At 45.0% G+C, this 14,937-nt stretch overlaps 1 protein-coding gene across 1 annotated transcript in view; it reads right to left on the reverse strand.

Annotated features, from left to right (window-relative positions):
* Positions 1-14,937, reverse strand: part of wu:fc21g02 (wiskott-Aldrich syndrome protein family member 1) — a 34,924-nt gene that overhangs the window by 13,722 nt on the left and 6,265 nt on the right. The window contains exons 3-5 of the mRNA XM_046400399.1: positions 2,472-2,619; positions 2,290-2,347; positions 2,075-2,156 (exon numbers count right to left, since the gene is read on the reverse strand). Coding sequence (XP_046256355.1) covers positions 2,075-2,156; positions 2,290-2,347; positions 2,472-2,619 — 288 coding nt within the window. The remainder of the gene's footprint in view (positions 1-2,074; positions 2,157-2,289; positions 2,348-2,471; positions 2,620-14,937) is intronic.

Genomic DNA, 14,937 nt, shown 5'->3' on the forward strand with positions numbered 1-14,937 from the left:
TGAGATCTGGAGAATTTCGAGGTCAACACCTCGAACCATTTTTGCTGTGTGGCCACTGCCATCAGGGAATACTGTTGCCATGAATTGCTGTACTTAGTCAGTAACAATGTTAAGGTAAGTGGTACGTGTCAAAGCAACATCCACATGAATGGCAGGATCAAGGTTTCCCAGCAGAACATTAACCAAAACATCATACTGCTTCCACAGGCTTGCCTTCTTCCTAATGCATCCTGGAGCCACGTCCAAAGGAAAGGACAAACATGCACCAGCGATGGAAAAAAACGTGATTCATCAGACCAGGCCACCTTCTTCCATTGGTCCTGATGCTCACATGCCCATTGTAAGCGCTTTTGGGGGTGGACACAGGTCAGCATGGGCACCCTCACTGGTCTGCAACTACGCAGTCCCGTACACAACAAACTGTAATGCACTTTGTGTTCTGACACCTTTCTGTTGGAACCAGCATTAACGTTTTCAGAAATTTAAGCCACAGTAGCTCTATTGAATCAGATAACACGGGCCAGCCTTCATTCCCCACAAGCATCATTGAGCCTTGACTGCCCATGATCCTGTCACTGGTTAACTGGTTTTCCTCCCTTGGCCCACTTCTGTTAGGTCTTGACCACTGCAGACAGGGAACATCCCACAAGGGCTGGAGTTTTGGAGATGCTCTGAACCAGTTGTCTAGCCATCACAATTTGGCCCATGTTAAAGTCTCTCTCTGAGCCTTACGCTTGTCCATTTTTTCCACTTCCAACACATCAATTTCAAGAACAAAATGTTCAGTTGCTGCCTAATATATCCCACCCACTGCCAGCTGCCATTGTAACAAGATAATCAATATTATTCACTTCACCTGTCAGTGGTAACGATGTTATGGCTGATCGATGTATATCAATATTGCCGGATTTAGGTGTTATTTATTCATTGGTTATTCAAATGACATACATAATCCACATTTCAGTGGATTTTCAGTTCACTTCATCCAACTGCGTACGATCTCAAGACTCAAACCAAAGAGGTGATCCATACCTTCACCTTCTCCAGGTTAGACTGCTGCAACTCTCTTCTGCCTGGCATCTTCCACAAGTCCCTCTCATGCCTCCAACTAGTTCAGAACGCAGCACCTAAGCTTCTCGTTTTAACAGACGACATCACATCACCTCACCTCTGTCCTAGCCTCCCTCTATCGGCTGGCAGTCAGTTTTAGAACTGATTTCAAGATTTTAGCGATCACTTTTAAAGTCCGTCTGGCTCCAAGTTATATAACAGAGTTTTTGACCCCTTATGAGACAGCCCAAAGCCTGAGATCCTCAGGTGGGGGCCTTCTGGTTGTTCCAAAGTTGAAGCTAAAATAAAGGTGACCGGACTTTTGCTGTCAGAGCCCCTCGACTTTGGAATGACCTTCCAGAGGAGCCTTACAAGGTCAGTGACTTCTTTTAAATCACTTCTAAAATCCCACTTGTACAGACCAGTTTTTAAGTGATGCTGCCTTTTTACTGTCCCCTTTAACTTACTGGTTTTAAATTATAATGCTTTTTACCTATTACATATTATACATATATTTTTTTAACTTTTTAAATTTAAATTTTAAAAGTTCACCATTTGTCTATCTATATTTTTTTTATTGCCTTCCAGTCAGTGTAATACTAGTCGGTTTTGTTTTTAATGATTGATTTGATGATTAAGCACTGTTTGGAAATCTGGTTTTTGAAAGGTGATATATAAATAAAGTTATTATTATTATTATCAGAATTCTCAGCTTTGAGAGGAAAAAGAAGAAAAGAAGTACATAAGATACATTACCATACATATTACCACTACCACCACTATTTTCTTGATGATGATATAATGAGAGAAAGCTGTTTGTGAGAGTGAAACACTAGTAAACCGGTGTTATCTTATAGGGTCTCCTAGCAATCTTTAATCTTTTGCATCATGATATGAATAGTTACCTTAATAATCATATCAGCATTTATAGGTGATTATGTACAGGAGAAATTGGTTTAGTAGAAAATTAAAAGAACCGAAAGTTATAAGCAACCATGGCTAACACAGAACTCAGTTAACTCACGTGTGACGGCCACTTTGACGGTGGAGATTTCTTTATTCCAGTAGTCTCTCTGAGTGTACGTCCCTTGATCCTCATAAGTCACCTTATGAAAAAATACAAATCACATTAAAATACGGTGAAGATTTGCAATCTACACTTTCACCTGAATCTGAACTCCAAAGGGCCACCACCACTTATTTCCAGTGAGACAGACTTTAAAAAATAAATTGTGTTACCTTGTCGATGTACCATCGTCGGTCACTGCCTGTGCCAGACACCCTGCCTTTGGATGACCTGTTGAAAACAGAACAATAGGCACATGGAAATGCATCAATTGCAACAACAACACTGGAAGAAACTTCCTCCATGATCATCCTGCCCACAGCCAGAAAATTAGGTGCTGCTGAATGTTTCTGACCTGATTCTGCCCCTCTCCCAGTACAGAAGGACTTTTCCAGGGTCATCAGCTGGAATGAACTCCAGCTTTTCTGCACTTTTGGGCAGGTAGATCTTCAGCTGGCGACCATGGGCCAAACGCTCATGGAGATCATGGACAGCATAGGAGTCTGAGCCAAAGGCAGGAGGAGAAGGACAATTAGGAAGAAAATTCATTGTTCAGTGTTATCATTCTAAATGGCTAAGAGAAGTTAAAAGCTATGCTGTGCGTCATTGTGTCACTGAAAAAGTCCCAAATTTAATGTATACTGTGGTGTCTGTGATGCTGTCCCTTCACATTAATTTGTCTTTTTTAAAAAGACGGATAAAGCATCATGTACATAGACGGTAATTAGTGGCAATAATGCTCCACCTGGTTGCGATTCATCAATAACAAGAAGAAGAAGCTTTTGCATCTAGATTGCAAAAGCTTTCAGCTTTCACCAATGGTACACACAGGCATCCTTGAAAAATCTCTGTGGGAAGGACTCGGTCCTTTGTAGAATGTGAAGGATCCTGGACATCGGAACAGTCCTTCTATGTCATGGCATTCTTGAAATTTAGTTGTTCTGAGGGTCCTTCTTTGACTTTGAGACCCACATATCTTTCCCCAGTCATTGTCAGATCATTTTGTTTCAAAGTTGGCATGTCCTACGTACCTTTGCTGTACCTGAACTTGCCTTTCTGTCTGTCTAACTACTTGTACCTCATTTTCACAACAAATCATTGCTGCTGTTTGCTGTATAATTTATATTACCTTTAAGGTATGACATTTATCTACTGTTAGGGACAGATCATGATTTCAAATAATAAAAACGTCAAGTGTGGTGACCACACCAATGATGTTAATGCTGTTCTACTGACACATATCTACATGTGTGACTATATTTTAAGTTTAGCAATTGGAGGTCAACAAAAGCAACATTTTCAGCTGCTATTAAGTTGGATAGGAATGCTCAGTACTAAGGGCCTTCAGCCTAGTTAAAAATGAAATGCAGGGACTACTAACGTTACTGATGTTCACCTTGTGTGGGTATAAAACTGGGCTGAAATCCAGGTAAACTGCAAATGCTCAGAGTGCCTCACATTTCTACTTCCATCACTGACCTTCCTGATGGTGAAATGCACTGTTCAAAATAACCAATAATGGTGATAGATAAGCTGCTGAATAATTCAAAATGAATGTAATTCATTGGAAGCTGGCCTGCTTCGGCTACAGTGTCTCTATGAATGCTGCTTGATGACACCCTCACATTCAAAGCCCACATTGAAAACCTTGTCAAGAAACTTAAACTGAAACTGGGTTTTTTATTTAGAAATAAATTTTGTTTTTCTTTTAATGTCAAAAAGCGCCTTGTCTCAGCAACTCTTGTACCCATTTTAGACTATGGAGACCTGTTGTATATGAATGCTTCAACTCAATGTTTGAATAAGATTGACTCTGTTTATCATGCTGCCCTGAGGTTCATCACTAACTGTGGGGCTCTGACCCATCACTGTGAATTATACTCCAGAGTACAATGGCCCTCACTCGCTACCAGGAGACTGACTCACTGGTACACCTTCATATACAAGGCAATACTTGGACTACCGCCCGCCTACATCTGCAGCCTCATCACACTGAGGAACGTTGACTCTTATGGCCTGCGCTCCAACGAACAACTGCTGCTCTCTGTCCCACCTGTTCGCACAGAGCAGGGAAAAAGGGCCTTTGTTTTCTCTGCTGCCACCTCATGGAACAAACTGCAAAAGGACATGAAGCTAACAGAACTGATTCCATTGAGCGATTTTAATTCCAGGATGAGAACACTGACTCCCTGATTTGCACCTGTTTTAATTGATTTGTTATTTTAATCAAATCGAAATTTTAAACTTTGTAACTTGTGCTGCCACTTGGCCAGGACACCCTTGGAAAAGAGATTTTTAATCTCAATGGGTCAATTCTCCTGGTAAAATAAAAGTTAGATAAATAAATAAAAAATGTAGAGTAGGGGTAGAAACTCACAATAGTGAATGCAAAAGACATTTTAGATAACCGGGTGATGGAAACATTAATAATACACATTTTCATAATAATACACTGAAAAAGACTGTCTTTGGGTTTTGAACCCCTGTCTGGTGTGCACATTCAAACACTGGATCCAAGAGCCATTTCAAATGTTTATTAGGACGGGTGGACAAAGGTTTGGATGATTGGATGATTGGATGATTTTCTACACAAAGGAAAAAATATATAAACACATACTGCCATGCATGCCACATCATCTTAGATAAACAAAGGAAAACAATTTTCTTACATAATTATGCATCCATCAGAGGATGAGGGGAGTGCTGCTCTATATCACCCCATCTATGGTGTGGCAGCATGGCAGGGAACAAAGGGAGTCTGTGGAGAGCACACAGCCTCTTAAATACTTCCTGGTCTCTTCCCCTGTCCATGTGAGCACCACCGCCCACTTCCTGTCTCATCTCCACCTGAGAATCTTTAACAGCCGCCCCTTCAAATATAACATATTTGAACTAACCTAGAATCTCAAGTCAATCAGGAATGTGTATCATCAGCTGGTGTGCTTTCCACAGGATTCAAGGTTACTAATCGGGCCACAGTCCTAACATACTGTTTTCCATTAATGGTAACTAATACAGTCCAGACTCTTCCGTCTTTGCTTGGCATCACCCCAGTTATTTTGGCCACAGGCCACAAACCCCTCGGTAACTGAGGATCCATGCATAACACAACTGCACCTTCTACCATCTTGCAGGTGTCCTTCTGCCATTTATGGCGAAGTTGGAGGCTGGGGAGGTAGTCTCTGATAAACCGAGACCAAAACAGGTCTGTTAATATCTGGCTATGTCTCCATCGTCTCCTGCCAATGATCTCAGTGTCTGCATACACTGCCTGAGGGAGGGAGGCATCTCTTCTTCCTATGAGGAGGAGATTTGGTGTTACGGGGTCCGGGTCAGCCACATCTGCTGACACATATCCAATGGGCTTGGAGTTCAGAATCCCTTCTATTTCAGTCAGAACAGTGACAAGGACTTCTTCTGTAACCGTCTGATTGCTTAATACAACTCTTAGTGCTGATTTAATTGCTCTCACTTCTCTTTCCCACATACCACCAAAATGAGGGGCATTTAGTGGATTGAATCGGAAATGAATCTGTTGGGTTTCCAGCTGATCCTTTAACTCTGGGCTGAGACTTGAGAATGCTTCTTGAAGCTCCTTCTCTCCTCCTTTAAAGTTAGTTCCACAGTCTGAAAGGAGTCCAAAAGGGCGTCCTCTACGGGCAATAAAGCGACGAAGGGACATGAGAAAACTATCAGTATCGAGACTGGTAGGTAGCTCAATGTGAGTACAGTGGGTGGTTAGACACTTGAACACAATTCCCCACCTTTTCTCCTGTCTTCTCCCTATTTTAACATTGAAAGGGCCAAAACAGTCCACACATGTGGACCAAAAGGGGGGGCTTCCATAATCTCAGCCTGCAGGTAGGTAGGTAAGCCATTTTTGGATAATTAGGTTTTGCCCGCCACTTTTTGCATTCATAGCATGTCCACTGATGCTTTTTTACAGCTTGCCTGTCTCTGAGAATCCAGTAAGTAAGGTGGATAGCTGCAAAGACTCTTTCTGGTCCTGGATGAAGGAGTTGCTCATCATAATGTTTGATCAAGAGGCACGTTATAGCATGTTTAGGGTATCACATCTGGATCTGATGTTTCTATCTCCCTAAGTCTACCTCCAACTCTAATGACCTCAAGAATGTTATCAAATTGAGGAGACAAGGAAAGAAGGCGACTTAGTTTGGAAATTTCTTTACCAGCCTGTAAGGCCTGGAACTCCTCAGGAAAACTCTCACGCTGGGCTTGTGAGAGTAGGAAGGCTTCAGTCTTTGCTCTAGTTACCGTATTTTCACGACGAAAAGGCGCACCGTACGAAAAGGCGCAGTCTCAGTTATGTGTGCAATTATTGTATTTAACACACAGATAAGGCGCATCTGAAGATAGGGCGCGGGTTTTATATACATGTTTTATATACACGTCCGCCCCTGTGTGTATTCATATACTACGTACGCCCGCCTGACAACACACACGTGCATATTTAAAAATAGATCGGGAGCAAAACTGAGTTTGGTTGTGCTTTATTTAAGTATTAATTACAACAACACTAAAACAAGCACATTACCGGTAAAAGTCACTCAAACCCATTGAAGTCCTCATCCTCTGTGTCGGAATTGAACAGCTGCGCTAAATCACACATGGCAGGTTCACGTTCCTCACTGTCAGAGTCAGAGTCCGTGCCGTGCGGCTCCCCAGAAATGATGCCGGCTTTAGCAAAAGCTCGAACAACAGTGCCAGCAGACACGTTAGCCCAAGCAGCTACAATCCAGTCACAAACTGTGGCGTAACTCGCCCGGCGCTGCCTTCCAGTCTTTGTGAAACTGTGGTCTCCTTCGGTCATCCACCGCTCCCACGCCGCTCGCAGCCTCAACTTTGTTCTCTATCACGTCCGCAGCATCATGGTTCTCAACTACGTCCGCACACAGATAGGGCGCTCTGGACGATAGGGCGCGCTGCACATTTTGAAAAAAATCTAAGACGTTTATATGCGCCTTATAGTCGTGAAAATACGGTAGGTTGGTGGAATCAGCGCTGATTGACCGGGGAGATTCCTTAATTTTGTTGTATGCATATCCCACTAAATCTTTCCATGTGGTGTGCTGACTCGGATCAATAATGACAGAACACTTAACAGGTTGAGTGAGACCACAGAACAGGGGTTTTCTCAGTTCAGGGAGGTTTTCCTGGGTATGAGCTGGAATAGTAGGCCACTGAGAAGCAGGCAGATGGAGGAATGATGGGCCATTATGCCATTTGTCTTGTGTAATTATTTGCTGGATGGTTTTACCTCTGGTAATGTCGTCCGCTGGGTTTTGGTTTGAATTTACATACCTCCACTGGCTAGCAGAGGTGTGTTCTAGAATCTCTGCAATCCTATTGGCCACAAAGGTTTTATAGCGACATGATTCCGACTGAAGCCAATTCAAGACTACTGTAGAGTCTGTCCACAGGATTGTTTGATGAAGAGGGAGAGTTACCTCTGTTTGAATTAGCTGGGGCAACTGACATCCTGTAAGAGCTGCAGAGAGTTCCAGGCGAGGGATAGAAAGGGATTTTAAGGGGGCTACTCGTGATCGGGCCATAACAAAGGAAACATGCATCTGCCCATCTTTATCCTCCATTCTCAGGTAAACCACTGAACCATAGGCCCTTTCTGAAGCATCACGAAACACATGCAATTCTCTGTTTTTCACTTCTGAGGAGCTGAACCTGCTGCCCTTTTCATACCATCTGGGAAGGTGATATGCATCAAATCTGGAAGTTCATTCTCCCACCTTTTCCAAGCTTGACTCAGTTCACTGTCCATTATAGGTGTATCCCATTCTTTACAGTTTATCCAAAACTGTTGAAGTAAGACCTTCGCTCTTGTAGTGAAGGGTACAATGTATCCCAGTGGATCATATTGTGAGAAGAGGATTTTGTATATGTTCCTCAGGGTGAGGTTGGAATATTGGACAGATCTATGTTTGAAGCCTAAGGAATCCGAAGAACAGCGCCAAATTAGCCCTAAAGCACCCTCTCTTGGATCTGACTGGTCTTTATTTAGCCACAGCTCAGTGCTATCTGACCATGCTTCAGAAGGCAAGTCCTCAGCTACAGATTGAAAATTACTTGCCCATTGTCTGATCTCAAATCCCCCTAACATTAATAAGGATCGCAGCTTCAAAAGGAGGTGTTTAGCTTCATCTGGATGTGGGAATGATCGGAGGCAGTTATCAACATAAAATGACTGGGTTACTGTCTCCACAACATCTTCATTCTGTTCCTTGTGATCCTGGACATGCCTCTGCACTGCATATGTGGCACAGCACGGGCTGCTGGTGGTTCCAAACGGAAGGACTTGCCATTCATACACATCTGGTGGGGTTTTCCGTTCCATGTGGCACCACAAGAACCTGAGGAGAGGTCTATCCTTGGGTAATAATCTCACTTGGTGGAACATAGATTTGATGTCACCACTAATAGCCACTCTATGCTGGCGAAATCTCAGGAGCACACCAATAAGGGAGGGGCCTAGAGTAGGACCTGGGAGAAGCTGGTTGTTCAGTACTTGCCCTTGGTAGGAGAAAGAACAGTTAAAGACAATCCAATGTTTACTATTATGTTCTACAAGGTGATGAGGTATATACCACGATTCAGAAGATTGAGAAACTTTCTCGGTGCTGAGTTTGGTGATGTACCCTGTTTGAACCAGCTTATCTACTTCTTTATTGTAGATTTTGACCAGCTCTGGCTTCTTCTGTAGCTGCCGTTCTGCACTGCGGAGGAGGGGCATTACAGACTCCTTAGGAGCCTGGAGCTTTGGAGCATTTTTGGCTCGTAGCAAGGGGGTTGCATAACGTTCAGTTCCATCCACATTGATCCTCATGGTCTTTGTTTTCAGCAGTTCCATAGTCTCTCTATCCTGTTTTGATCTAGTAATCAATTTCTCATTTCTGTAGGGGAGGATGTCAGCCTGCCACAGTTTCTCCACATCCTGTTTCAGCTCTGCATAAGAACTAGTTACTGAGGTAAATAAACACTGGGGTGAGTCTTGCAGTCCAGGTAAAGTTGTAGGTCCCTGGAGAGCACAGCCAAGACTAGTGTTTACTGCAACAGGGGCTTTTTTCAAGCCAACTGGGAGGCGGGTTCAACAGGGGTTATAAGGTGAGGGTTATCGGTTCCAATGAGGATCTGGGGCTGCACGTTGGAAAAGGTCTCCAAGGGTACATCATGGAGGTGACTATAACGTTGCTTAAGTTTCTTAACAGGATAAGTCTGTTCCACTAATGATAGTCTATTGGATGTAAATGCTCCTTCAATTTTATATGTTTTGTTAGGACTGGATGCTGCTGCTATGTTTAAGCTGACTGACCTGCCATACATTGTGTCTGTCTGTTGTCTTACTGTCCGCAGGTCTAGTTTCTCAGCTGACCCGTCAAGACCAAGGTACTCAGTTGCTGAAGGCAGTACAATAGTGCGTTCTGAGCCATCATCAAGGATTGCATATGTGTCGAGGATTCTATTCTTATTACTCAACCTTACTTTCACTACCTTAAGTAAGACTTTAGGAGATGCATTTCGAGGATTCATGTACAGCACTTTGGAGACAGTGGCTTGTTTATTTACATCATGGAGGACTCCCAAATGCCTTCCATTGCATTTAGGGCAGGGCTTTTTAAGGTTGCAGTGTGCTGCCATGTGAAATTGTCCACATCTCCAACATCTTCCTTGTTCTTTAATCCATTTAGTCACTCTTTCTGTACTTAGTTCCTTTAGTTCTTTACAATATGTCATGGAATGATCTGGGGACTGACAGTAGGAACATTTGAACTTAGGTGTTGCTCTACCTGAAGTTGTTGTGCCACAAACAGCTTTAGAATTGGCACCATGGAGTACAGTAGCTGACAAAGGGGAAAACTTCTGACTATACTCCCTACGGGGGGCTTGAGAAGAACTCATTTGAAGGGTGGAAACCTGGACTGCTTGCCACTGCTTGGCATTCTGATTCCTCCTGGAGCCATAAGGAGAAATCTACCAGGTTATAGTGTTCATTAGGGTGAGCTGTGCGAGCATATCTTGCGTAGTTAGCCACAAACTCACTTGGTAGCTTGCTTAGCAACCACTGAACATGTGATGCACAAGCAAGCTCTGCTCCCTCCTCTGGGCCAAGAGACTGTAACATGCCAACCATAGATCTCACTCTTACTGCAAACCTCTGAAAACTCTCTGCATTGCCAGCAGGAACTTTGGGTAGGTTCAGGATGGACTGTATTCCTTTAAGAGCAAGATGGTGTGGCTGACCATACTGCTGCTCTAAAGCTTCCAAAGCCCTGGTATAGGGTCGGGGGTCGTGAGCATAGGAGAAGGCTATATGGCGGGCTGAACTCAGGTGCAGATGGTCTAATAGAATATGATACTTGCATAGTTCAGGTTCATCTGGAGGTAAAAGGTTGTTCAATGCCATCTTCAACATTGCAAATTCATGGGGGTCTTCATGCATGAAGTTGGGGAAAGAGGGTGCCTCAATGCGTGAAGAATATCTGGGTCGATCATGAAACAACACTGGTGCTGGTGGAAGTTGCAACGTCTGAACAAACTGGGACTGAGGTGAGGGACCAGGTTGGGAAGGAGGAGCTGGAGCAGGCTGATATAATTGCGATTGACGAGGATCTGCGGACTGGGATCGATGAACATGTGGTTGCGTTTGGGCAGTATGAGCGACATGCCCATAATCTGCCTGTAGAGAGCCTTGCAGCACTAATGGGATTGACATTTGTTGTACAGGAATTGTTGGGGTTTGAGTATAATGTACAAAGGGTAAGGCTGCTTGGCTTTGGGGTGCACAGTTTGGAGGCAGTGTGCTTGGGTACACATGGGATTGTGGCACTTGCATTTGCTGCTGTTGAGCCACAGACACCTGGGTAGAATATGACTGCCTGTATGACACATGAGATGAGACCGGGCGACTTGGGGGAGCATAGGTCTGGGGTGCTTGAGTGGAGTATTTACTGCCAGAGGTCCATTGACTGGTATTTGTGTTGGCTGAGGGCATCACACTGGCAGCTAAATGAAATTCAGATAATGTGACTGGAGCTTCTTGCATGGCAGATGTGTAGTATGGGCCAGCAGTCCCTCTAGATGCAGGCTGGGTTACATTGCCACCTGTGGCAGTAGGAAATTGGGTGGTGACAGGCTGCAGTGGTCTCTCATGGCACCCCTGACATGGAAGTGTTTGGACAGACTGAGAAATTCTCTTGAAATGTTTGGTTATTTGTACAGACTCTGATAAAGCAGGCTCTGATTTTGACTTATATGCACATGGATTGTGTGTTTCTGGAAGAAGGGCATTGTCCTGTTGAACACATTCTCCTTCAAGGGATCCCTCATAACTTTATTCTTCACATTCATCTCCTCCTGAAACACTCTGTTCATAGTGATCGAGTCTGTGCTTGAGTTCATCTACAATACCTTTTAGCTGGGCTAGTTCTTGCCTTAAGAGGACGTTTTCTGGAGGTGACGGACAGGCTGCTCCATCCTGTGCAAGTGCTTGGTTGTGAAGTTGGGTTTGGTAGTACCGGAGATAACCAGGTGGCCTCCTCTCTCGCTGCAGCCTTCCATGTGCTTCCTCATCTGTGTTGGCTCTTGGATCCATATCCAGACTAGAGGTTCGCTCCGGCTCGAAGGACCATGAAAAAGACTGTCTTTGGGTTTTGAACCCCTGTCTGGTGTGCACATTCAAACACTGGATCCAAGAGCCATTTCAAATGTTTATTAGGACGGGTGGACAAAGGTTTGGATGATTGGATGATTGGATGATTTTCTAAACAAAGGAAAAAATATATAAACACATACTGCCATGTGTGGCCAGGTGAGTTATTTCCTCCCCGCTGCTATATGGCACTGTTTCACGGTTCCAGTGTGCTGATTGTGGGGCGGCGCCGCAGCTATTTAAGCCGGCAAGTGGCTGCGCTCTCTCTCTCTTCTTCCTCCTTGTGCGGCGGTAGCCTGCAGCAGTAGCTGTGGTGGACGTGGGTGCCGTGGTGCTCTGGTATCCAGGTATGTGTTTTGTCCGTTCTGTCTGTGCGCCAAGGTACGTTGCAGTCACAGCGGCTGTGATTTGTTTTGCAGCGTGCGTTGTGGCGGCGTGTATGCGGTGGGGCTGTCGTGTCCTCTTGCCTGGGTCCGCCTACGGTGTTGGCACAGTAGGTTGTTGCAATATTGTGCTAGCTGGATGTCCCTGTGCTGACGCTGTTCTCTTTTTGATCTGCAGCGGTGGTTGTGACGAGAGTGGCTCACCCAACGTTAGCGTGGCCTCCCTTCCCTCCCCTTCTTATCGCTGCATCGGTATGTTGTTCTGGTTGCGCTGCTGTTCTGGTTGCGCTGCCGTTCCGGTTGCGCTGCTGTTCTGGACACGAAGTCGCTCGGGACGCGAGGTCGTTCCGGACGCAGAGCGTGTTCGTCCGAGAGACTGTTAAAAGACTGAATTGAACGTAGCAGCGGCCATGTTTGGTCAGAATGCGTTGGTGGTGGTTTGTGCTTTATTCTTGGTTTTGTTCTTCTGGATTATTATTTTGATTTATTGTGTAAATTTAGGTTCAACTTTTGTATGTGTGTATCTATTTCTCTATTTCTTTGTATTGTTTCTGGGTTAAATTTAGTTAAGTAGGTATGGTTACTGAGTTTTTTCCTTTCCTTTTTATTTTCTTCCTTGTTTTGTTTATTGGAGTGTGTGAGTGTCTGTGTATTTTAGGTTGCCATGTTTTTGGGTCCCTGTGATTAATTTCTTTTTTTGTTTTTGCTGTACAGGAGCTATGGCCTGGTGGTGGCGGTGGTCCCCATTTCCTGGTGCTGGGTTTTGTCTTCACATCCTTATTTTACTAGATTGCAGTGTCACGGTGTGTAGGTTGCTCCCTTTTCTTTTTTCCTTCCCACCCTCAGTACACCACAGCCCTGTTGGCTCTTGGTTTTGACTTTGCAGGGCCCCAACATACCTTGTTCGTGATAGGCAACAAATGTTAGTATTTTTGATCAAATTTTATTGTGTGCTTGTTTTTTTCTCTTTTTGTGATTTAACAAAAATTGTTTCTTCTACCCGTCCCTTGCCCGTTAATTCCCTCCTGAACTCTGCCACATTCTGGCGTTGTTGGCAGGATCCACGCATTCAAAAGGGCAAGGGCGGTTTGTTTTCTCATTGTTTGTTTGTGTTGTCTGTTTTCTGTCTCTTTTTTGTGTGTGTGTTATTGGTGGTTTATAAATTTTTGTATAATTTTGCTTAACAGAACCAGAACAGCAGCATCTACTCCTCAGGTTGTATTACCTGTTTGCCACAGCTACACGTTGGTCGCCAGCCTGTGGCTGTCATGGAGGAGGAAGTGCAGCAGCTCAGAGAGCTAGTGATGCAGCTGAAGGCGGATAATGAGCGGTTGCTCCGTGAACGGGGTGCCTCCCAGGCGGGTCCAGGAGAGGTGAGTGCAGCTTCCTCTGCTTCAGCTGGCCAGGCGGCACGGCCGGCAGTCACTGAGCGGTTGATTTTGATACCTAGAGATCGCAGGTGTCCCATGTTTAATGGTAGGACGGGCATGGGTGTCGATGAATGGATGGAGGAGGTACAGACATGCATGCGTGCTCGACATCTATCTGCTACTGATCGGGCTTTGTTCATTTTTGATCACTTCGAAGGTGAGGCTAAGGAAGAGATTAAGTTTCGATCTAGTGTCGAGCGAGGGGACCCAGATCGGGTTTTTGCCATCTTAAGGGAACTTTATGGTTGTGTTCAGCCTTATGTTACCCTACAGCAAGCCTTTTTTTTCTAGGAAGCAGCAGGAGGGGGAGACATTGCATGAGTTTTCCCTTGCTCTCCTAGCCTTGATGGAGCAGGTTAAGCAGTGTGCACCTGATGGCGTGCCTAATGCAGAAGTTCTCCTTCGTTACCAGTTTACCGAGCATGTTCTTGATGGGGCTCTTCGCCGGGAATTTAAGCAGGTGATCCGCCGCCAGCCCACGGCTACCCTGCTGGAGGTACGTAGTGAGGCTATTAGGTGGGAAAGAGAGGGTCTCCCTGGGGGTGCTAGAGGACGCAGTTATTCACTTCCATCTGCTTATGGTCTTCAGTGTGGTGTCCAAGGTAGTTCTTACCCAGCTCTTCGTGTTACCCCTCAGCAGCCAGAGTTAGGTGAGTTGAGGGATCTTCTGAAGCGTCAGCAGGAACAGGAAGCTCACCCAGACTGTTGTCTCATTTCAGGCTGCCCGATCACAATCTAATGTCCGGCCCCCTAGTAGTGGCCCTTTGATTTGTCGAAGGTGCCACCAGCCAGGTCATTTTGCTCGTGAGTGCAATGGCGAGCGGGTCCCTTCTCGGGCCCAGGCGAATTCTGTTGGTGACGCAACCTCCCACGCTGCTAGATCCGTTCATTTTTCTCACCAGTCGGAAAACTGAAGCCCACTGAACTGCCGAGCCACAGCTCAGGTGGGGAGTCTTTTGGCTCACAAGATGGTGTGATTGCTAGTTTAATGTCATCTTGTCCAAACATTAATGTATTGATTGGTGGCATTATTGTACCATGTTTGGTGGACACTGGGTCCATGGTGTCTACCGTCACGGAGAGCTTCTTTTTAGAGCATTTCGCGCCTTGGGGCCAGGATCGCCTTCGGTCTTGCCACTGGCTACAGCTTCGAGCAGCAAATGGCCTCTCTATCCCATATATAGGGTATCTGGAGCTGGAAGTCACCTTGTGTGGTAAAGTGGTACCTGGTTGTGGGGTTCTGGTGGTGGCGGTGGTCCCCATTTCCTGGTGCTGGGTTTTGTCTTCACATCCTTATTTTATTAGATTGCAGTGTCACGGTGTGTA

Source organism: Scatophagus argus, chromosome 2 (genome assembly GCF_020382885.2).
Source record: "Scatophagus argus isolate fScaArg1 chromosome 2, fScaArg1.pri, whole genome shotgun sequence".
Lineage (NCBI taxonomy): Eukaryota > Metazoa > Chordata > Actinopteri > Scatophagidae > Scatophagus > Scatophagus argus.